The following is an 18,054-nucleotide window of genomic DNA, read 5'->3' on the forward strand; positions in this document are numbered from 1 at the left end:
CCAGGAAGAAGACTCTACAAACAGACTCTGGGGAAAATATCCCAGTAAAAGGGGCATTACACACACTTGGTAGAGAATATCTATGGAAGGGGCACGACACACACTTAGTGGAGGACATTGCGGGAGGGGGGCAGACACCACAAACACCTTGAGGAAGATATCACAGGAAGGAGGCCACATATGATTGGTGGAGGATATTGAGGGCAGGGGGAACCATTGAGGTAATCCTGCAAAGAACACTCCATGCACTCTGTGGAGGATTTCTTGGAAAGGGGCACCACAAACATTCCGTGGAGAACACTGCAGGAAGGGGCAGACACCAAACACTTTGCAGAAAAAATCACAGGAAGGAGGCTACACATTCTTGGTGGAGGATATTCAGGGAAAGGGGAAACATTGAGGTAATCCTGCTAAGAAGACATCACACAGACTTGTTGGAGGATATCATGGGAAGGGGGTCACCACACACACTCTGTGGAGATCTTGGGAAGGGGTCACCACACACACTCTGTGGAGATCTTGGGAAGGGGTCACCACACACACTCTGTGGAGGATCTCTCGGGAAGGGGTCACCACACACACTCGGTGGAGGAGATCTCGGCAAGGGGTCACCACACACACTCGGTGGAGATCTCGGCAAGGGGTCACCACACACACTCGGTGAAGGATCTCTCGGGAAGGGGTCATCACACACACTCGGTGGAGGAGATCTCGGGAAGGGGTCACCACACACACTCGGGGGAGGAGATCTCGGGAAGGGGTCACCACACACACTTGGTGAAGGATCTCTCGGGAAGGGGACACCACACACACTCGGTGGAGGAGATCTCGGCAAGGGGTCACCACACACACTCGGTGGAGATCTCGGCAAGGGGTCACCACACACACTCGGTGGAGGAGATCTCGGGAAGGGGTCACCACACACACTCGGTGGAGGAGATCTCGGAAAGGGGTCACCACACACACTCGGGGGAGGAGATCTCGGGAAGGGGTCACCACACACACTTGGTGAAGGATCTCTCGGGAAGGGGACACCACACACACTCGGTGAAGGATCTCTCGGGAAGGGGTCACTACACACACTCGGTGGAGGATCTCTCGGGAAGGGGGTCACCACACACACTCGGTGAAGGATCTCTCGGGAAGGGGTCACCACACACACTCGGTGGAGATCTTGGGAAGGGGTCACCACACACACTCGGTGGAGGATCTCTCGGGAAGGGGTCACAACACACACTCGGTGGAGGAGATCTCGGGAAGGGGTCACCACACACACTCGGTGGAGGAGATCTCGGGAAGGGGACACCACACACACTCGGTGAAGGATCTTTCGGGAAGGGGTCACCACACACACTCGGTGGAGGAGATCTCGGGAAGGGGTCATCACACACACTCGGTGGAGGATCTCTCGGGAAGGGGTCACCACACACACTCGGTGGAGGAGATCTCGGGAAGGGGTCACCACACACACTCGGTGGAGGAGATCTCGGGAAGGGGTCACCACACACACTCGGTGGAGGAGATCTCGGGAAGGGGACACCACACACACTCGGTGAAGGATCTCTCGGGAAGGGGTCACCACACACACTCGGTGGAGATCTTGGGAAGGGGTCACCACACACACTCGGTGGAGGATCTCTCGGGAAGGGGGTCACCACACACACTCGGTGAAGGATCTCTCGGGAAGGGGTCACCACACACACTCGGTGGAGATCTTGGGAAGGGGTCACCACACACACTCGGTGGAGGATCTCTCGGGAAGGGGTCACAACACACACTCGGTGGAGGAGATCTCGGGAAGGGGACACCACACACACACTCGGTGGAGGATCTCTCGGGAAGGGGTCACCACACACTCGGGGGAGGAGATCTCGGGAAGGGGTCACCACACACACTCGGTGAAGGATATCTTGGGAAGGGGTCACCACACACACTCGGTGGAGGAGATCTCGGGAAGGGGACACCACACACACTCGGTGGAGGATCTCTCGGGAAGGGGACACCACACACACTCGGTGAAGGATCTCTCGGGAAGGGGTCACTACACACACTCGGTGGAGGATCTCTCGGGAAGGGGTCACCACACACACACACACGGTGAAGGATCTCTCGGGAAGGGGTCACCACACACACTCGGTGGAGGAGATCTCGGGAAAGGGTCATCACACACACTCGGTGGAGGATCTCTCGGGAAGGGGTCACCACACACACTCGGTGGAGGATCTCTCGGGAAGGGGTCACCACACACACTCGGTGGAGGATCTCTCGGGAAGGGGTCACCACACACACACACGGTGAAGGATCTTTCGGGAAGGGGTCACCACACACACTCGGTGGAGGAGATCTCGGGAAGGGGTCATCACACACACTCGGTGGAGGATCTCTCGGGAAGGGGTCACCACACACACTCGGTGGAGGATCTCTCGGGAAGGGGTCACCACACACACTCGGTGGAGGAGATCTCGGGAAGGGGTCACCACACACACTCGGTGGAGGATCTCTCGGGATGGGGTCACCACACACACTCGGTGGAGGATCTCTCGGGATGGGGTCACCACACACACTCGGTGGAGGCGATCTCGGGAAGGGGTCACCACACACACACTCGGTGAAGGATCTCTCGGGAAGGGGTCACCACACACACTCGGGGGAGGATCTCTTGGGAAGGGGTCACCACACACACTCGGTGGAGATCTCAGGAAGGGGTCACCACACACACTTGGTGAAGGATCTCTCGGGAAGGGGTCACCACACACACTTGGCGAAGCATATCTCGGGAAGGGATCACCACACACACTTGGTGAAGGATCTCTTGGGAAGGGGTCACCACACACACTTGGTGAAGGAGATCTCGGGAAGGGGTCACCACACACACTTGGTGAAGGATCTCTTGGGAAGGGGTCACCACACACACTCGGTGGAGATCTTGGGAAGGGGTCACCACACACACTCGGTGGAGGATCTCTCGGGAAGGGGTCACAACACACACTCGGTGGAGGAGATCTCGGGAAGGGGACACCACACACACACTCGGTGGAGGATCTCTCGGGAAGGGGTCACCACACACACTCGGGGGAGGAGATCTCGGGAAGGGGTCACCACACACACTCGGTGAAGGATATCTTGGGAAGGGGTCACCACACACACTCGGTGGAGGAGATCTCGGGAAGGGGACACCACACACACTCGGTGGAGGAGATCTCGGGAAAGGGGCACCACACACACTCGGTGGAGGATCTCTCGGGAAGGGGACACCACACACACTCGGTGGAGGATCTCTCGGGAAGGGGACACCACACACACTCGGTGAAGGATCTCTCGGGAAGGGGTCACTACACACACTCGGTGGAGGATCTCTCGGGAAGGGGTAATCACACACACTCGGTGGAGGAGATCTCGGGAAGGGGTGACCACACACACTCGGTGAAGGATCTCTCAGGAAGGGGTCACCACACACACTCGGTGGAGGATCTCTCGGGAAGGGGTCACCACACACACTCGGTGGAGGAGATCTCGGGAAGGGGTCACCACACACACACTCGGTGAAGGATCTCTCGGGAAGGGGTCACCACACACAATTGGTGAAGGAGATCTCGGGAAGGGGTGACCACACACACTCGGTGAAGGATCTCTCGGGAAGGGGTCACCACACACACTTGGTGAAGGATATCTCGGGAAGGGGTCACCACACACACTTGGTGAAGGATATCTCGGGAAGGGGTCACCACACACACTTGGTGAAGGATATCTTGGGAAGCAATCACCACACACACACTCGGTGAAGGATATCTCGGGAAGGGGTCACCACACACACTTGATGAAGGAGATCTCGGGAAGGGGTCACCACACACACTCGGGGGAAGAGATCTTGGGAAGGGATCACCACACACACACTCGGTGAAGGATATCTCGGGAAGGGGTCACCACACACACTTGATGAAGGAGATCTTGGGAAGGGGTCACCACACACACACACTCGGTGAAGGATATCTCGGGAAGGGGTCACCACACACACTTGATGAAGGAGATCTCGGGAAGGGGTCACCACACACACTTGGTGAAGGATCTCTTGGGAAGGGGTCACCACACACACTTGATGAAGGAGATCTCGGGAAGGGGTCACCACACACACTTGGTGAAGGATCTCTCGGGAAGGGGTCACCACACACACTTGGTGAAGGATCTCCCGGGAAGGGGACACCACACACACACACTCGGTGGAGGATCTCTCGGGAAGGGGTCACCACACACACTCGGTGGAGGAGATCTCAGGAAGGGGTCACCACACACACTCGGTGGAGGATCTCTCGGGAAGAAGACACCACACACACTCGGTGGAGGATCTCTCGGGAAGGGGTCACCACACACACTCGGTGAAGGATCTCTCAGGAAGGGGTCACCACACACACTCGGTGGAGGATCTCTCGGGAAGGGGTCACCACACACACTTGGTGAAGCATATCTCGGGAAGGGGTCACCACACACACTTGGTGAAGAAGATCTCGGGAAGGGGTCACCACACACACTCGGTGGAGATCTCAGGAAGGGGTCACCACACACACTCGGTGAAGGATCTCTCGGGAAGGGGTCACCACACACACTCGGTGAAGGATCTCTCGGGAAGGGGTCACCACACACACTTGGTGAAGGATCTCTCGGGAAGGGGTCACCACACACACTTGGTGAAGGATCTCTCGGGAAGGGGTCACCACACACACTTGGTGAAGGAGTCACCACACACACTCGGTGAAGGATCTCTCGGAAAGGGGTCACCACACACACTCGGTGGAGGAGATCTCAGGAAGGGGTCACCACACACACTTGGTGAAGGATCTCTCAGGAAGGGGTCACCACACACACTCGGTGGAGGATCTCTCGGGAAGGGGTCACCACACACACTCGGTGGAGGATCTCTCGGGAAGGGGACACCACACACACACTCGGTGGAGATCTCAGGAAGGGGTCACCACACACACTTGGTGAAGGATCTCTCAGGAAGGGGTCACCACACACACTCGGTGGAGGAGATCTCGGGAAGGGGTCACCACACACACTGGTGGAGGAGATCTCGGGAAGGGGTCACCACACACACTCGGTGGAGGATCTCTCGGGAAGGGGTCACCACACACACTCGGTGGAGGATCTCTCGGGAAGGGGACACCACACACACTCGGTGGAGATCTCAGGAAGGGGTCACCACACACACTTGGTGAAGGATCTCTCAGGAAGGGGTCACCACACACACTCGGTGGAGGAGATCTCGGGAAGGGGTCACCACACACACTGGTGGAGGAGATCTCGGGAAGGGGTCACCACATGCACACCCATACAGGTGGCATCGGAGATGTGAGGAATTAGCAGAACAAAGGAGCAGACAAGAAGCGAGGCGTGCCGAGTAGGAAAACCAGGACTTTTTCTGTTTAATACTAGATTCTCAGGAGCTGAGACTGCAGAGTACATCCATTGCTAGAATCGGGAATACAGAGATTTACAGAGATTAACATCAAAAACAATCCACTAAGGTTATGTCTCTCCTCTCTTTGTAAAAATGAAAGAAATTAGCAGCAAATTACAGAACCCGATGGGGCCGGGCGCGCCACTCTGTAGTGCTTCTAGACTGTAGAAACCTTCTGCTTCCATTATTATTATTATAAAACAACAAAAATGACATTTCTACACCGGTAAGAAAAAAAACAAGAACCTCATAAACACAGGCACACACACAGAGGAATATATATATATATCGCTGCTCGATCGGAATCCTGTGATTGTCAGTCGGAGCCGTCGTCGTCGTCTTCTCGTATAATGACTCGATTACAATAAATTCATTTTCCCTTTATTATTATTTTTTTAATGGAGGTGGAAGTGGGCGAGCCGCAGAAAGTATTACATACTCCACACCGGCTGAGCAGTAAGAAAATATTCAAAACACTTCTCTGGCTTTATTTTTTTTTTTAATAAAATATTCTTATTATTTTTTCTTCTTTTTATACTGAAAGGAATTTTCATTTTTTTTTTTTTCTGTGTCTGGAGCTGGCGGTCGGGACGACAGAACGCGGAGCTGTATACGTCAGACGCGGCTCCGCGGAGCCCACATGTATAGTATTGCTTTACACCCACGCTTATATACTCATGTATATATATATATATATATAATATATACACACCCCTTACTTGGCACATTATTAAACAATCTCTTTTTTTTATAAGGACATTAAAACCGACAAAACAAAATCCTTGGGCTTTGCTTGAGTTTTGTAACCTCGGTTGGCCAGGACGTCCTTGTTCCCGGGCGCTGGGAGGTTATGAGGGCCCTGCGGGTCCGTCTAGGGGGATGGGTAGTGTGGACTCTTGTCCAGGTGAGGGCGCTCTCTATTATGTGAACTGTTCAGGTAAAGTGCCTCTTCGCGGTTGTCCGATATTGGGGGAAATAAATATAGGCGGATCTGATGGGATTGGTTGGCGGAGCCGCCATAGAAGTGCCTTTTATCATCTTCTCCAGAGGGAACATGGCCGCCCTGTCATGAAGGAGCGCTCAGAGGGAGTCCAGCTTCCACCCTGTACATCCCAATTGGACGCCGAGGTTCCAGTTTGCGGCACAGGAATTCCTTCATCCAATCGGGAGGGATCCCCCTCTTCCTGCGGTTCTCCAGGATGGCCGCCATGTTTTTTTTGGGAGAGGAAAGTGCTGTTTCCGTGAAAAGTGCGTAAAAAGACTGGACAATGGATCATCATGGAAGGGTAGCAGAGACGTCCAGCGATGAGACGGGAAGAAGTGACCACACAGCACAGGAAGCCGCCATGACAGGGCCTGCGGGGCTCCGCCCACAATGCTTGCAATACGCACACAGTGCACAATGGGCTCCGGAACGTTCTCTGCTCCTTCTGGGTGATGGTAAGTGCTATGGCAGACAAGGAGCCGCCCCCCGCAGGGTCCATAGTGACGTCCTGCCGCCTCCTTTATATTTTGGACACAACAGGCCCCGCCCTCACTTCCTGAAGACGCATTCGGGTAGGTTGAGCGTACGTCTCCTCAGCTTCCTGCAGGGACCCTCCTCCAGCAAATACGTCACATCGATGGCTGCAGAGAGAGAGAGGAGGTGGGTCAGGAATAACTAGAGTGGTCACAGTCCCTCCCCCGAGCATAAGGCACCGCCCATCTGAGCAGAAATAGCCAATAAAATGTAAACGCAGCAATACTCAGGGCCAGATTCACCAACGTGCATATACTGATTCCTACCCATCACCCCTCCCCCAGCTGGCGCACTCCCTGCTCTGGAGACCTCCACTGTATAAGGGTGCCGGGGATGTACTGCGCATGCGCCTTACGGAAGAGCATTACAGCTGAATTTACATACTCATGGCGCATGCGCACATCATTGGAGGTATCTCTCTTGGGAGATTCCATTTCCCGGCCACAATAGAAACAGCGGGGGGGGATTGTAGTTCTTAGATTGTGCCTTGCTCTTGCGGCAGTGAAGCACAGTCTGAGAACTAAGATCCCCCCCGCGCTGTTTCTATTGTGGCCGGGAAGTGGTATCTCCCAAAGAGAGATACCTCCTTCGATGTGCGCATGCGCCATGGTTATTCGATGGGGGGGGAGGGGGTCACTTCTCTACAGAACACCTGCGTCTCAAATACTCGTCCAGAAGTCACCTGTGCAAGTTGTATGGAAACTCCGCCCTCCCGATCTACAGTGAAAAGGAAGAGCTGTCTCGGCCTGAGCTCCTGCTGTGCATCGGGGGGCGTGGCTTGGGTGGAGCTCAGGCCGAGGGCGGAGTTTCCATACAACTTGCACATACCCTGGTGACGGTGTTATGTTGGGTCAGGTGAGAGGTGGCCTCTGATTGGTTGCTCACCGTTCTTGCTGGGTAGTTTGTCCAGCAGGTGGAGGAGGATCCGGTTGAGCTTGTCTCTTTTGGCTTGCTGTCTCTCGGGGGAGCAGAGACGTAGCGGGGGGCTTTCAATCTCCACCGCGGCGCTATCTCCGCCCTCCAGCTGCGTGGAGCCCACCTCCGAGTCCTCCTGTGCCGCCGGGTCATGGTTCACCATCAGATCCTCCATGAAGGGCATGGGGTCCTCGGCGTTGGGGGGTTTGGGCCGGTCGGACTTCCATGATGACCTATTGATAAACAACGCGGGGGCTGGTGAGGGATGCATTAGCAGGAGGAGAACATGAATGCACATCAGTGAGGAGAGCGTGCTCACCTGCCGCCGTTCCTCTTGTAATTGTCTGGCACATAGTGAGGCTGGAAAACAAGATGGAGGAGGTTTACAACGCAGGAGTCACGGGGCCCCACCCCCCACACCAAAACCTTTCATTTCTTCAGATGGCGCGGGGAAGAGTCAGAGCTTCTACTTCCTCCTGACCCTGTGACCCCTGTACAAGAAACAAGGGTGTCACCAGGACAGGAAGTCACATTGTATGAAGTTCTAACCGTCATTTCCTGTCCTGACAGGAAGTGAGGGGAACTCTCCCCGGAAGATAGAGCCGGCAACTCCTGAAATCCATAGGAACATCTTTATAGCTTACATGATGTAGAGCGGGGATATGCAATTAGCGGACCTCCAGCTGTTGCAGAACTACAAGTCCCATGAGGCACTGCAAGACTCTGACAGCCACAAGCATGACACCCAGAGACAGAGGCATGATGGGACTTTTGCAACAGCTGGAGGTCCGCTAATTGCTTATCCCTGATGAAGAGTATACAAAAGTACTAACACGTTTCGGCAAGTAGCCTTGATCACAGCTGTGATCAAGGCTACCTCCTGAAATGCGTTAGACCCTTTTTATACTCTACATCACAGGTGTCAAACACAAGGCCCGCGGGCAGAATCCGGCCCTCCATGCCTTTTCATGTGGCCCTCGCACCTCTCCCGCAGATGCAGGAGAGCTCCAGCCCTCCTCTGGTCCTGCTCCAGACCCTTACTTTCTGCTTTCAAGCAATGTATCCAGCTTCTTCCCTGCAGCAGCATAAGGAAAAGGGGGGTGCACTGTGATGTAAGGGAGAGTGGGGGGGACTCAACTGCTGATGGTGGGGGGGGGGAGGGAGGGGATGCGCTGGACATCTAATCTTACAGAAACAACCGGCCCTTTGGAGGACAATCATAATGCTGATCCGGCCCCCCATGACATTGAGTGTCACACCCCCTGATCTACACCATGTAAGCCAGGGGTGGGCAACCTCGGCCCTCCAGCTGATCCCATCATGCCTCTAGTAGTCATGCCTGTGATTGTCAGGGTCTTGCAAGGTCTCATGGGACACCACAGCTGGAAGGCAAAGGTTGCCTGACCCTGGCTTACATGATGTAGAGTATAAAATGGGCTAACAGCTGTGATCAAGGCTACAAGCCGAAACGCGTTGGCACTTTTGTATACTCTTCATCATGTAAGCTATAAAGATGTTCCTACGGATTTCTGGAGTTGCCGGCTCTATCTTTCAGGGAGAGTTCCCCTCACTTCCTGTCAGGACAGGAAATGAAGGTTAGAACGTCATACAATGTGACTTCCTGTCCTGGTGACACCCTCGTTTCTTGTACAGGGTGTCACAGGGACAGGAGGAAGTAGAAAGCTCTGACTCTGTCCCTGATGTAAGCAATAAAGATATTCCTATGGCTTTCTGGAGTTGCCGGCTCTCCTTTTATCCTTTTATCACTACTTTCAGGGAGAGTTCCCCTCACTTCCTGTCAGGACTTCATACAAGGTGACTTCCTGTCAGGACTTCATACAATGTGACTTCCTGTCCCGGTGACACCCTCGTTTCTTGTACAGGGTGTCACAGGGACAGGAGGAAGTAGAAACCTGACAGATGCTCTGACTCTGTCCCTGATGTAAGCAATAAAGATATTCCTATGGCTTTCTGGAGTTGCCGGCTCTATCTTTCAGGGAGAGTTCCCCTCACTTCCTGTCAGGACAGGAAATGAAGGTTAGAACGTCATACAATGTGACTTCCTGTCCCGGTGACACCCTCGTTTCTTGTACAGGGTGTCACAGGGACAGGAGGAAGTAGAAACCTGACAGATGCTCTGACTCTGTCCCTGATGTAAGCAATAAAGATATTCCTATGGCTTTCTGGAGTTGCCGGCTCTATCTTTCCTTTTATCACTACTTTCAGGGAGAGTTCCCCTCACTTCCTGTCAGGACTTCATACAAGGTGACTTCCTGTCAGGACTTCATACAATGTGACTTCCTGTCCCGGTGACACCCTCGTTTCTTGTACAGGGTGTCACAGGGACAGGAGGAAGTAGAAACCTGACAGAAGCTCTGACTCTGTCCCTGATGTAAGCAATAAAGATATTCCTATGGATGTCGGAGTTGCCGGTAATCCGCCAATATGGTTCCGGCTATCCAGATGGTTCCTGTAAGGACCGCGCAGGCGCAATCCTTGCCGTCGGAAAACCCCGAACCTCGCTCGGCCTCCTGGCTCTTTTTTTAACATCCTCCAATCCACGGGGATGTTAAGGAATGAGCCTGGATACCGGCCGAAGTTTGGAGATTTCCATTGGCAAGGATTGCGCCTGCGCAGTCCTTACAGGAACCATCTGGATGGGGGAACCATACCGACAAGCCACCGGCTCTATCTTTCCTTATGGACTACGATCGATGGCCGGAGGACAATTGAGCCGATCGCCTGTTGTGGTTCCCAGTTGTGAACGCTGTTCTCCCATGTTTCCCCGCCCCATCAGATGTTTAGCCCCGCCCCCCCGGTGTCACAGGATAGGCCCACTTACAGAGAAGTCTCTCTTTGGGGCCATCTTCTTGGAGAAGTGGTCGAAGGCGTAGCTCTTAGTGCAGACCGGGTAGCGGTTCCGGTGGATTTTGTAGAATAAGTGCGCCGATTTGTCCAGCCGGTAGTCACAGATATAAACGTCTTGCTCCTTCACTCCCTTCGGCCGGCCTGCGGAGAAGACACAAGAGGGCGTCACAGAAAAGCGCATCCCGTGCGTCCCGTACCTCGGACTCCGCCACGGGGCGCCACTCACCTTTGCAGTACGTATACAGGTCCAGCACGCAGCATGTCCCCACCACAGCCTCCAGCGGGATGATCTCATACAGCGGCATGCGGAAAAGCTCATTGTGGTAAAACTTGCGTGACGGCGCGTGGTGCGTCTCGTGGGGCCGAAAATAATGGTGACCGAAGGCGAATCGTTCACCCCTGGGGAGGAAGAAGAAGAACCACCATGATGCAGATATAGGGAGAGAGTCCTTGAAGGACATGGGAATTCTGATACTGTTGGGTTATACTGCCGGGGGATGGGGAAAGCGCCTCCTCCTCCCAGCGTGCCTCAGTAAGATGGTGCCTCCTCTACCCTCAGTCAGATGGCGTCTCCTGTACCCTCAGTAAGATGGCACCTCCTCTACCCTCAGTAAGATGGCGCCTCCTCTACCCTCAGTCAGATGGCACCTCCTCTACCCTCAGTCAGATGGCGCCTCCTCTACCCTCAGTGAGATGGCGCCTCCTCTACCCTCAGTGAGATGGCGCCTCCTCTACCCTCAGTGAGATGGCGCCTCCTCTACCCTCAGTGAGATGGCGCCTCCTCTACCCTCAGTCAGATAGCGTCTCCTCTACCCTCAGTCAGATGGCGCCTCCTCTACCCTCAGTCAGATGGCGCCTCCTCTACCCTCAGTCAGATGGCGTCTCCTGTACCCTCAGTAAGATGGCGCCTCCTGTACCCTCAGTGAGATGGCGCCTCCTCTACCCTCAGTGAGATGGCGCCTCCTCTACCCTCAGTCAGATGGCGCCTCCTCTACCCTCAGTCAGATGGCGTCTCCTGTACCCTCAGTAAGATGGCGCCTCCTCTACCCTCAGTGAGATGGCGCCTCCTCTACCCTCAGTGAGATGGCGCCTCCTCTACCCTCAGTCAGATGGCGCCTCCTCTACCCTCAGTCAGATGGCGTCTCCTGTACCCTCAGTAAGATGGCGCCTCCTGTACCCTCAGTCAGATGACGCCTCCTCTACCCTCAGTCAGATGGCGCCTCCTTTACCCTCAGTGGGATGGCGCCTCCTCTACCCTCAGTCAGATGGCGCCTCCTTTACCCTCAGTGGGATGGTGCCTCCTCTACCCTCAGTCAGATGGTGCCTCCTCTACCCTCAGTCAGATGGTGCCTCCTCTACCCTCAGTCAGATGGTGCCTCCTCTACCCTCAGTCAGATGGCGCCTCCTCTACCCTCAGTCAGATGGAGCCTCCTCTACCCTCAGTCAGATAGCGTCTCCTCTACCCTCAGTCAGATGGCGCCTCCTCTACCCTCAGTCAGATGGCGCCTCCTCTACCCTCAGTCAGATGGCGTCTCCTGTACCCTCAGTAAGATGGCGCCTCCTGTACCCTCAGTCAGATGACGCCTCCTCTACCCTCAGTCAGATGGCGCCTCCTTTACCCTCAGTGGGATGGCGCCTCCTCTACCCTCAGTCAGATGGCGCCTCCTTTACCCTCAGTGGGATGGTGCCTCCTCTACCCTCAGTCAGATGGTGCCTCCTCTACCCTCAGTCAGATGGTGCCTCCTCTACCCTCAGTCAGATGGTGCCTCCTCTACCCTCAGTAAGATGGCGCCTCCTCTACCCTCAGTCAGATGACGCCTCCTCTACCCTCAGTCAGATGGCGCCTCCTCTACCCTCAGTCAGATGGCGCCTCCACTACCCTCAGTCAGATGGCGCCTCCTCTACCCTCAGTCAGATGGCGCCTCCTGTACCCTCAGTCAGATGGCGTCTCCTGTACCCTCAGTGAGATGGCGCCTCCTCTACCCTCAGTGAGATGGCGCCTCCTCTACCCTGTCAGATGGCGCCTCCTCTACCCTCAGTCAGATAGCGCCTCCTCTACCCTCAGTCAGATGGCGCCTCCTCTACCCTCAGTCAGATGGCGCCTCCTCTACCCTCAGTCGGATGGCGCCTCCTCTACCCTCAGTCGGATGGCGCCTCCTCTACCCTCAGTCAGATGGCGCCTCCTCTACCCTCAGTCAGATGGCGCCTCCTCTACCCTCAGTCAGATGGAGCCTCCTCTACCCTCAGTCAGATGGCGCCTCCTCTACCCTCAGTCGGATGGCGTCTCCTCTACCCTCAGTCGGATGGCGTCTCCTCTACCCTCAGTGAGATGGCGTCTCCTCTACCCTCAGTCAGATGGCGCCTCCTGTACCCTCTACCCGACGGTCTCACAAGGTCTGGTCTGTACAATGCAGACCCCCCGGGGCTCAGAAGTCACAATCCAGCATGGCCTCCCAATCCTCCGAAGTCCGGCTTAGGAAAGTCAGGCCTGGAGTCCGGCTTAGGAAAGTCAGGCCTGGAGTCCGGCTTAGGAAAGTCAGGCCTGGAGTCCGGCTTAGGAAAGTCAGGCCTGGAGTCCGGCTTAGGAAAGTCAGGCCTGGAGTCCGGCTTAGGAAAGTCAGGCCTGGAGTCCGGCCCGGGCAGCGATGTAGAGAGGAATTGTGATTGAAGGAAAATGGACGAGACAAGGTGGACAAACCTCCTAGGACACCAAACACTAAAGCATGTTGGGTAAGGGGCGGGGTCATCCTGGGGCTTCCTGTGTCCCTCAATGGCCCCCGGCGCCCCCCACAGGCAGATCACAGGACAGCAGACTTACTTCTCGTTCTTCCACAGCTTCTCTATGCGGAAGATGTCGAGTTTGTCGCGGTTGATGTGAGATAAGAGGCGGTAGGATTGTCTCACCGGCTGTCCGTCTGGCGTCCGCCGGCTGTCCCTCATGAGATACACGCAGTCTCCTGGGAAGACACACATAATGGAGGAGATGTGTCAGAGCCATGAGACACCCCCCATCCCCCATCGGGGGCCCCTCGGAATACCGTGACCCTCTTTTCTACACCCCCTCCCCCCAGGATGCAGCCAATCGCCAGGCCCAAACACAGGGGGGAGGGGTGGAAAGTCAGCAGGGATTTGGTTCAAAGCTCCAGCAGGGGCGGTGAGTGGCAATGATCTGCAGGGCGGGGCGTGGCAAGGGTCTGCAGGGCGGGTGGGGCAATGGTCTGCAGGACGCGGCGTGGCAATGGTCTGCAGGATGGGGTGGGGCAATGGTCTGCAGGGCGGGGTGGGGCAATGGTCTGCAGGGCGGGTGGGGCAATGGTCTGCAGGGCGGGTGGGGCAATGGTCTGCAGGATGGGGTGGGGCAATGGTCTGCAGGATGGGGTGGGGCAATGGTCTGCAGGGCGGTATGGGGCAATGGTCTGCAGGGCGGGGGTGGGGCAATGGTCTGCAGGGAGGGGTGGGGCAATGGTCTGCAGGACGGGGCGTGGCAATGGTCTGCAGGATGGGGTGGGGCAAGGGTCTGCAGGATGGGGCGGGTCAATGGTCTGCAGGGCGTGGCAGTGGTCTGCGGGGCGTGGCAATGGTCTGCAGGGCGGGGCGTGGCAATGGTCTGCAGGGCGGGGTGGGGCAATGGTCTGCAGGGCGGTGTGTGGGGCAATGGTCTGCAGGGCGGTGTGTGGGGCAATGGTCTGCAGGATGGGGTGGGGCAATGGTCTGCAGGGCGGTGTGTGGGGCAATGGTCTGCAGGGCGGGGCGTGGCAATGGTCTGCAGGGCGGGGCGGGGCAATGGTCTGCAGGATGGGGTGGGGCAATGGTCTGCAGGGCGGGGCAATGGTCTTGAGGGAGGGGCGTGGCAATGGTCTGCAGGGCGTGGCAATGGTTTGCAGGGCGGGGCGTGGCAATGGTCTGCGGGGCGGGGCGTGGCAATGGTCTGCGGGGCGGGGCGTACCTTGTCGGAGGAGCAGATCGTCGCGCAGGAGGCAGATGAAATAGATGAATCCCGGCTGGGCGTAGTGAGGACACGGGATCATGGGAACTTCCTGCAATAGAACATTCCGGGGTCACTTCCTGCACATGGCGGGACCTCCCCCAATAATAACATCCGACCCGCCTACTTACCCGATCCACCGGCCGCGGGTCACACCCCTCACACAGGTAATGTTCAACATCCGTCGTCATCCCCATACAGTCACAGTGCTGCCAGACCTGGGGGGACACACCAATGTCAGGGGGTGCTGCACACCGAGACTCCACCCCCAACAATAAGGCCCCTCCCCCCAACAACGAGACTCCTCCCCCAACAATACGACCCCTCCCCCCAACAAAGAGGCTCCTCCCCCCACATCAACAATGAGTCTTCCCCCCAACAATGAGACCCCCCAACCGAACCCTTCCCCCAACAACGAGGCTCCTCCCCCCACATCAACAATGAGTCTCCTCCCCAACAAGACTCCACCCCCAACAATAAGACCCTCCCCCCACCCCAACAATGAGTCTCCCCCCCAACAATGAGACCCCCCAACCAAACTCCCTAACAACGAGGCTCCTCCCCCCACATCAACAATGAGTCTCCTCCCCAACAAACTCCCCAACAAGACTCCACCCCCAACAATAAGACCCTCCCCCCAATGAGGCTCCTCCCCCCACCCCAACAATGAGTCTTCCCCCCAACAATGAGAACCCCCAACCAAACTCCCCAACAAGACCCCTTCCCCCAACAACGAGGCTCCTCCCCCCACCCCAACAATGAGTCTCCTCTCCAACAACGAGACCCCCCAACCAAACTCCCCAACAATGACCCTCCAACAATGAGACCCCCCAACCAAACTCAACAACAAGACCCTCCAACAATGAGACCCCCCAACCAAACTCCCCAACATGACCCTTCCCCCAACAACGAGGCTCCTCCCCCCACATCAACTAAGAGTCTCCCCCCAACCAAACTCCCCAACATGACCCTTCCCCCAACAACGAGGCTCCTCCCCCCACATCAACAATGAGTCTCCCCCCCAACAATGAGACCCCCCAACCAAACTCCCCAACAACGAGGCTCCTCCCCCCACCCCAACAATGAGTCTCCCCCCCCAACAATGAGACCCCCCAACCAAACTCCCCAACAAGACCCTTCCCCCAACAATGAGTCTCCTCTCCAACAACGAGACCCCCCAACAAGACCCTTCCCCCAACAACGAGGCTCCTCCCCCACCCCAACAATGAGTCTCCCCCCAACAATGAGACCCCCCAACCAAACCCTTCCCCCAACAACGAGGCTCCTCCCCCACCCCAACAATGAGTCTCCTCCCCAACAATGAGACCCCCCAACCAAACTCCCCAACAATGAGAACCCCCAATGAGACTCCCCCAACAATGAGAACCCCCAATGAGACTCCTCCCCAACAATGAGACCCCCCAACCAAACTCCCCAACGAGACCCTCCAACAATGAGACCCTCCAATGAGACTTTCTCAACAATGAGAACCCCCAATGAGACTTTCCCAACAATGAAAACCCCCAATGAGACTCCCCCAACAATGGGACCCCCCAACCAAACTCCCTAACAATGACCCTCCAACAACGAGACCCTCCAACAATGAGACCCCCCAACCAAACTCCCTAACAATGACCCTCCAACAACGAGACCCTCCAACAATGAGAACCCCCAATGAGACTTCCCCAACAATGAGACTCTCCCATCAATGAGAACCCCCAATGAGACTCCCCCAACAATGAGACCCCCCAACCAAACTCCCTAACAATGACCCTCCAACAACGAGACCCTCCAACAATGAGAACCCCCAATGAGACTTCCCCAACAATGAGAACCCCCAATGATACTCCCCCAACAATGAGACTCTCCCATCAATGAGAACCCCCAACAATGAGACCCCCCAACCAAACTCCCTAACAAAGACTCTCCAACAACGAGACCCTCCAACAATGAGAACCCCCAAGGAGACTCCCCCAACAATGAGACCCTCCAACCAAACTCCCCAACAATGACTCTCCAACGAGACCCTCCAACAACGAGACCCTCCAACAATGATAACCCCCAAGGAGACTCCCCAAACAATGAGACTCCCCCAACAATGAGACCCCCCAACCAAACTCCCTAACAATGACCCTCCAACAATGAGACCCTCCAACAATGATAACCCTCAATGAGACTCCCCAAACAATGAGACTCCCCCAACAATGAGACCCTCCAACAATGACTCTCCAACAATGAGACCCTCCAACAATGAGAACCCCCAACAATGAGAACCCCCAATGAGAACCCCCAACAATGAGAACCCCCAACCAAACTCCCTAACAATGACCCTCCAACAACGAGACCCTCCAACAATGATAACCCCCAATGAGACTCCCCAAACAATGAGACTCCCCCAACAATGAGACCCTCCAACAATGACTCTCCAACAACGAGACCCTCCAACAATGAGAACCCCCAACAATGAGAACCCCCAACCAAACTCCCTAACAATGACCCTCCAACAACGAGACCCTCCAACAATGAGAACCCCCAATGAGACTCCCTCAACAATGAGAACCCCCAATGAGACTCCCTCAACAATGAGAACCCCCAATGAGACTCCCCCAACAATGAGAACCCCCAATGATACTCCCCCAACAATGAGAACCCCCAACAATGAGACTCCCCCAACCAAACTCCCCAGACTCTGCAACAACGAGACCCTCCAACAATGAGACTCCCCCAACAATGAGACTCCCTCAACAATGAGAACCCCCAATGAGACTCCCTCAACAATGAGAACCCCCAATGATACTCCCCCAACAATGAGACTCCCCCAACCAAACTCCCCAGACTCTGCAACAACGAGACCCTCCAACAATGAGACTCCCCCAACAATGAGACTCCCTCAACAATGGGACCCCCCCAACAATGAGATCCTCCAACAATGGGACCCCCCAACAATGAGACCCCCCCAACAATGGGACCCCCCAACAATGGGACCCTCCAACAATGGGACCCCCCCCAACAATGAGACCCCCCAACAATGAGACCCCCCTATCTATGAACACTCACCATACATTTCTCACACTGAATCATCAGCCCCTCGTCCTTGTAGAGGCCGCAGATACAGCGGATGATGTCATCCTCCTTCTCATGTCCGCCATCTTTATCACACAAGGAGGTCTCACAGCTGTCCGCCTCGCTCGCCGTCTCCCCCATGATCTCATCGATCTGCGCCGAGGACTCGTGCCGCGCGCTGTAATACGCCTTCCTCAGCCGGCACACGTCCCGGCCAATGGCGGACTTCCTCCCGTGATATTTCTGGAA

At 55.8% G+C, this 18,054-nt stretch overlaps 1 protein-coding gene across 1 annotated transcript in view; it reads right to left on the reverse strand.

Annotated features, from left to right (window-relative positions):
• Positions 1-5,389: 5,389 nt before the first annotated feature.
• Positions 5,390-18,054, reverse strand: part of ASH1L (ASH1 like histone lysine methyltransferase) — a 53,853-nt gene continuing 41,188 nt past the window's right edge. The window contains 9 exon segments of the mRNA XM_040333051.1: positions 5,390-7,081; positions 7,860-8,122; positions 8,209-8,249; positions 10,732-10,898; positions 10,984-11,156; positions 13,576-13,714; positions 14,704-14,794; positions 14,874-14,960; positions 17,800-18,048. Coding sequence (XP_040188985.1) covers positions 6,990-7,081; positions 7,860-8,122; positions 8,209-8,249; positions 10,732-10,898; positions 10,984-11,156; positions 13,576-13,714; positions 14,704-14,794; positions 14,874-14,960; positions 17,800-18,048 — 1,302 coding nt within the window. The 3' untranslated portion in view covers positions 5,390-6,989.

The sequence above is a fragment of the Rana temporaria genome, chromosome 13 (assembly GCF_905171775.1).
Source record: "Rana temporaria chromosome 13, aRanTem1.1, whole genome shotgun sequence".
NCBI classification, from domain to species: domain Eukaryota; kingdom Metazoa; phylum Chordata; class Amphibia; order Anura; family Ranidae; genus Rana; species Rana temporaria.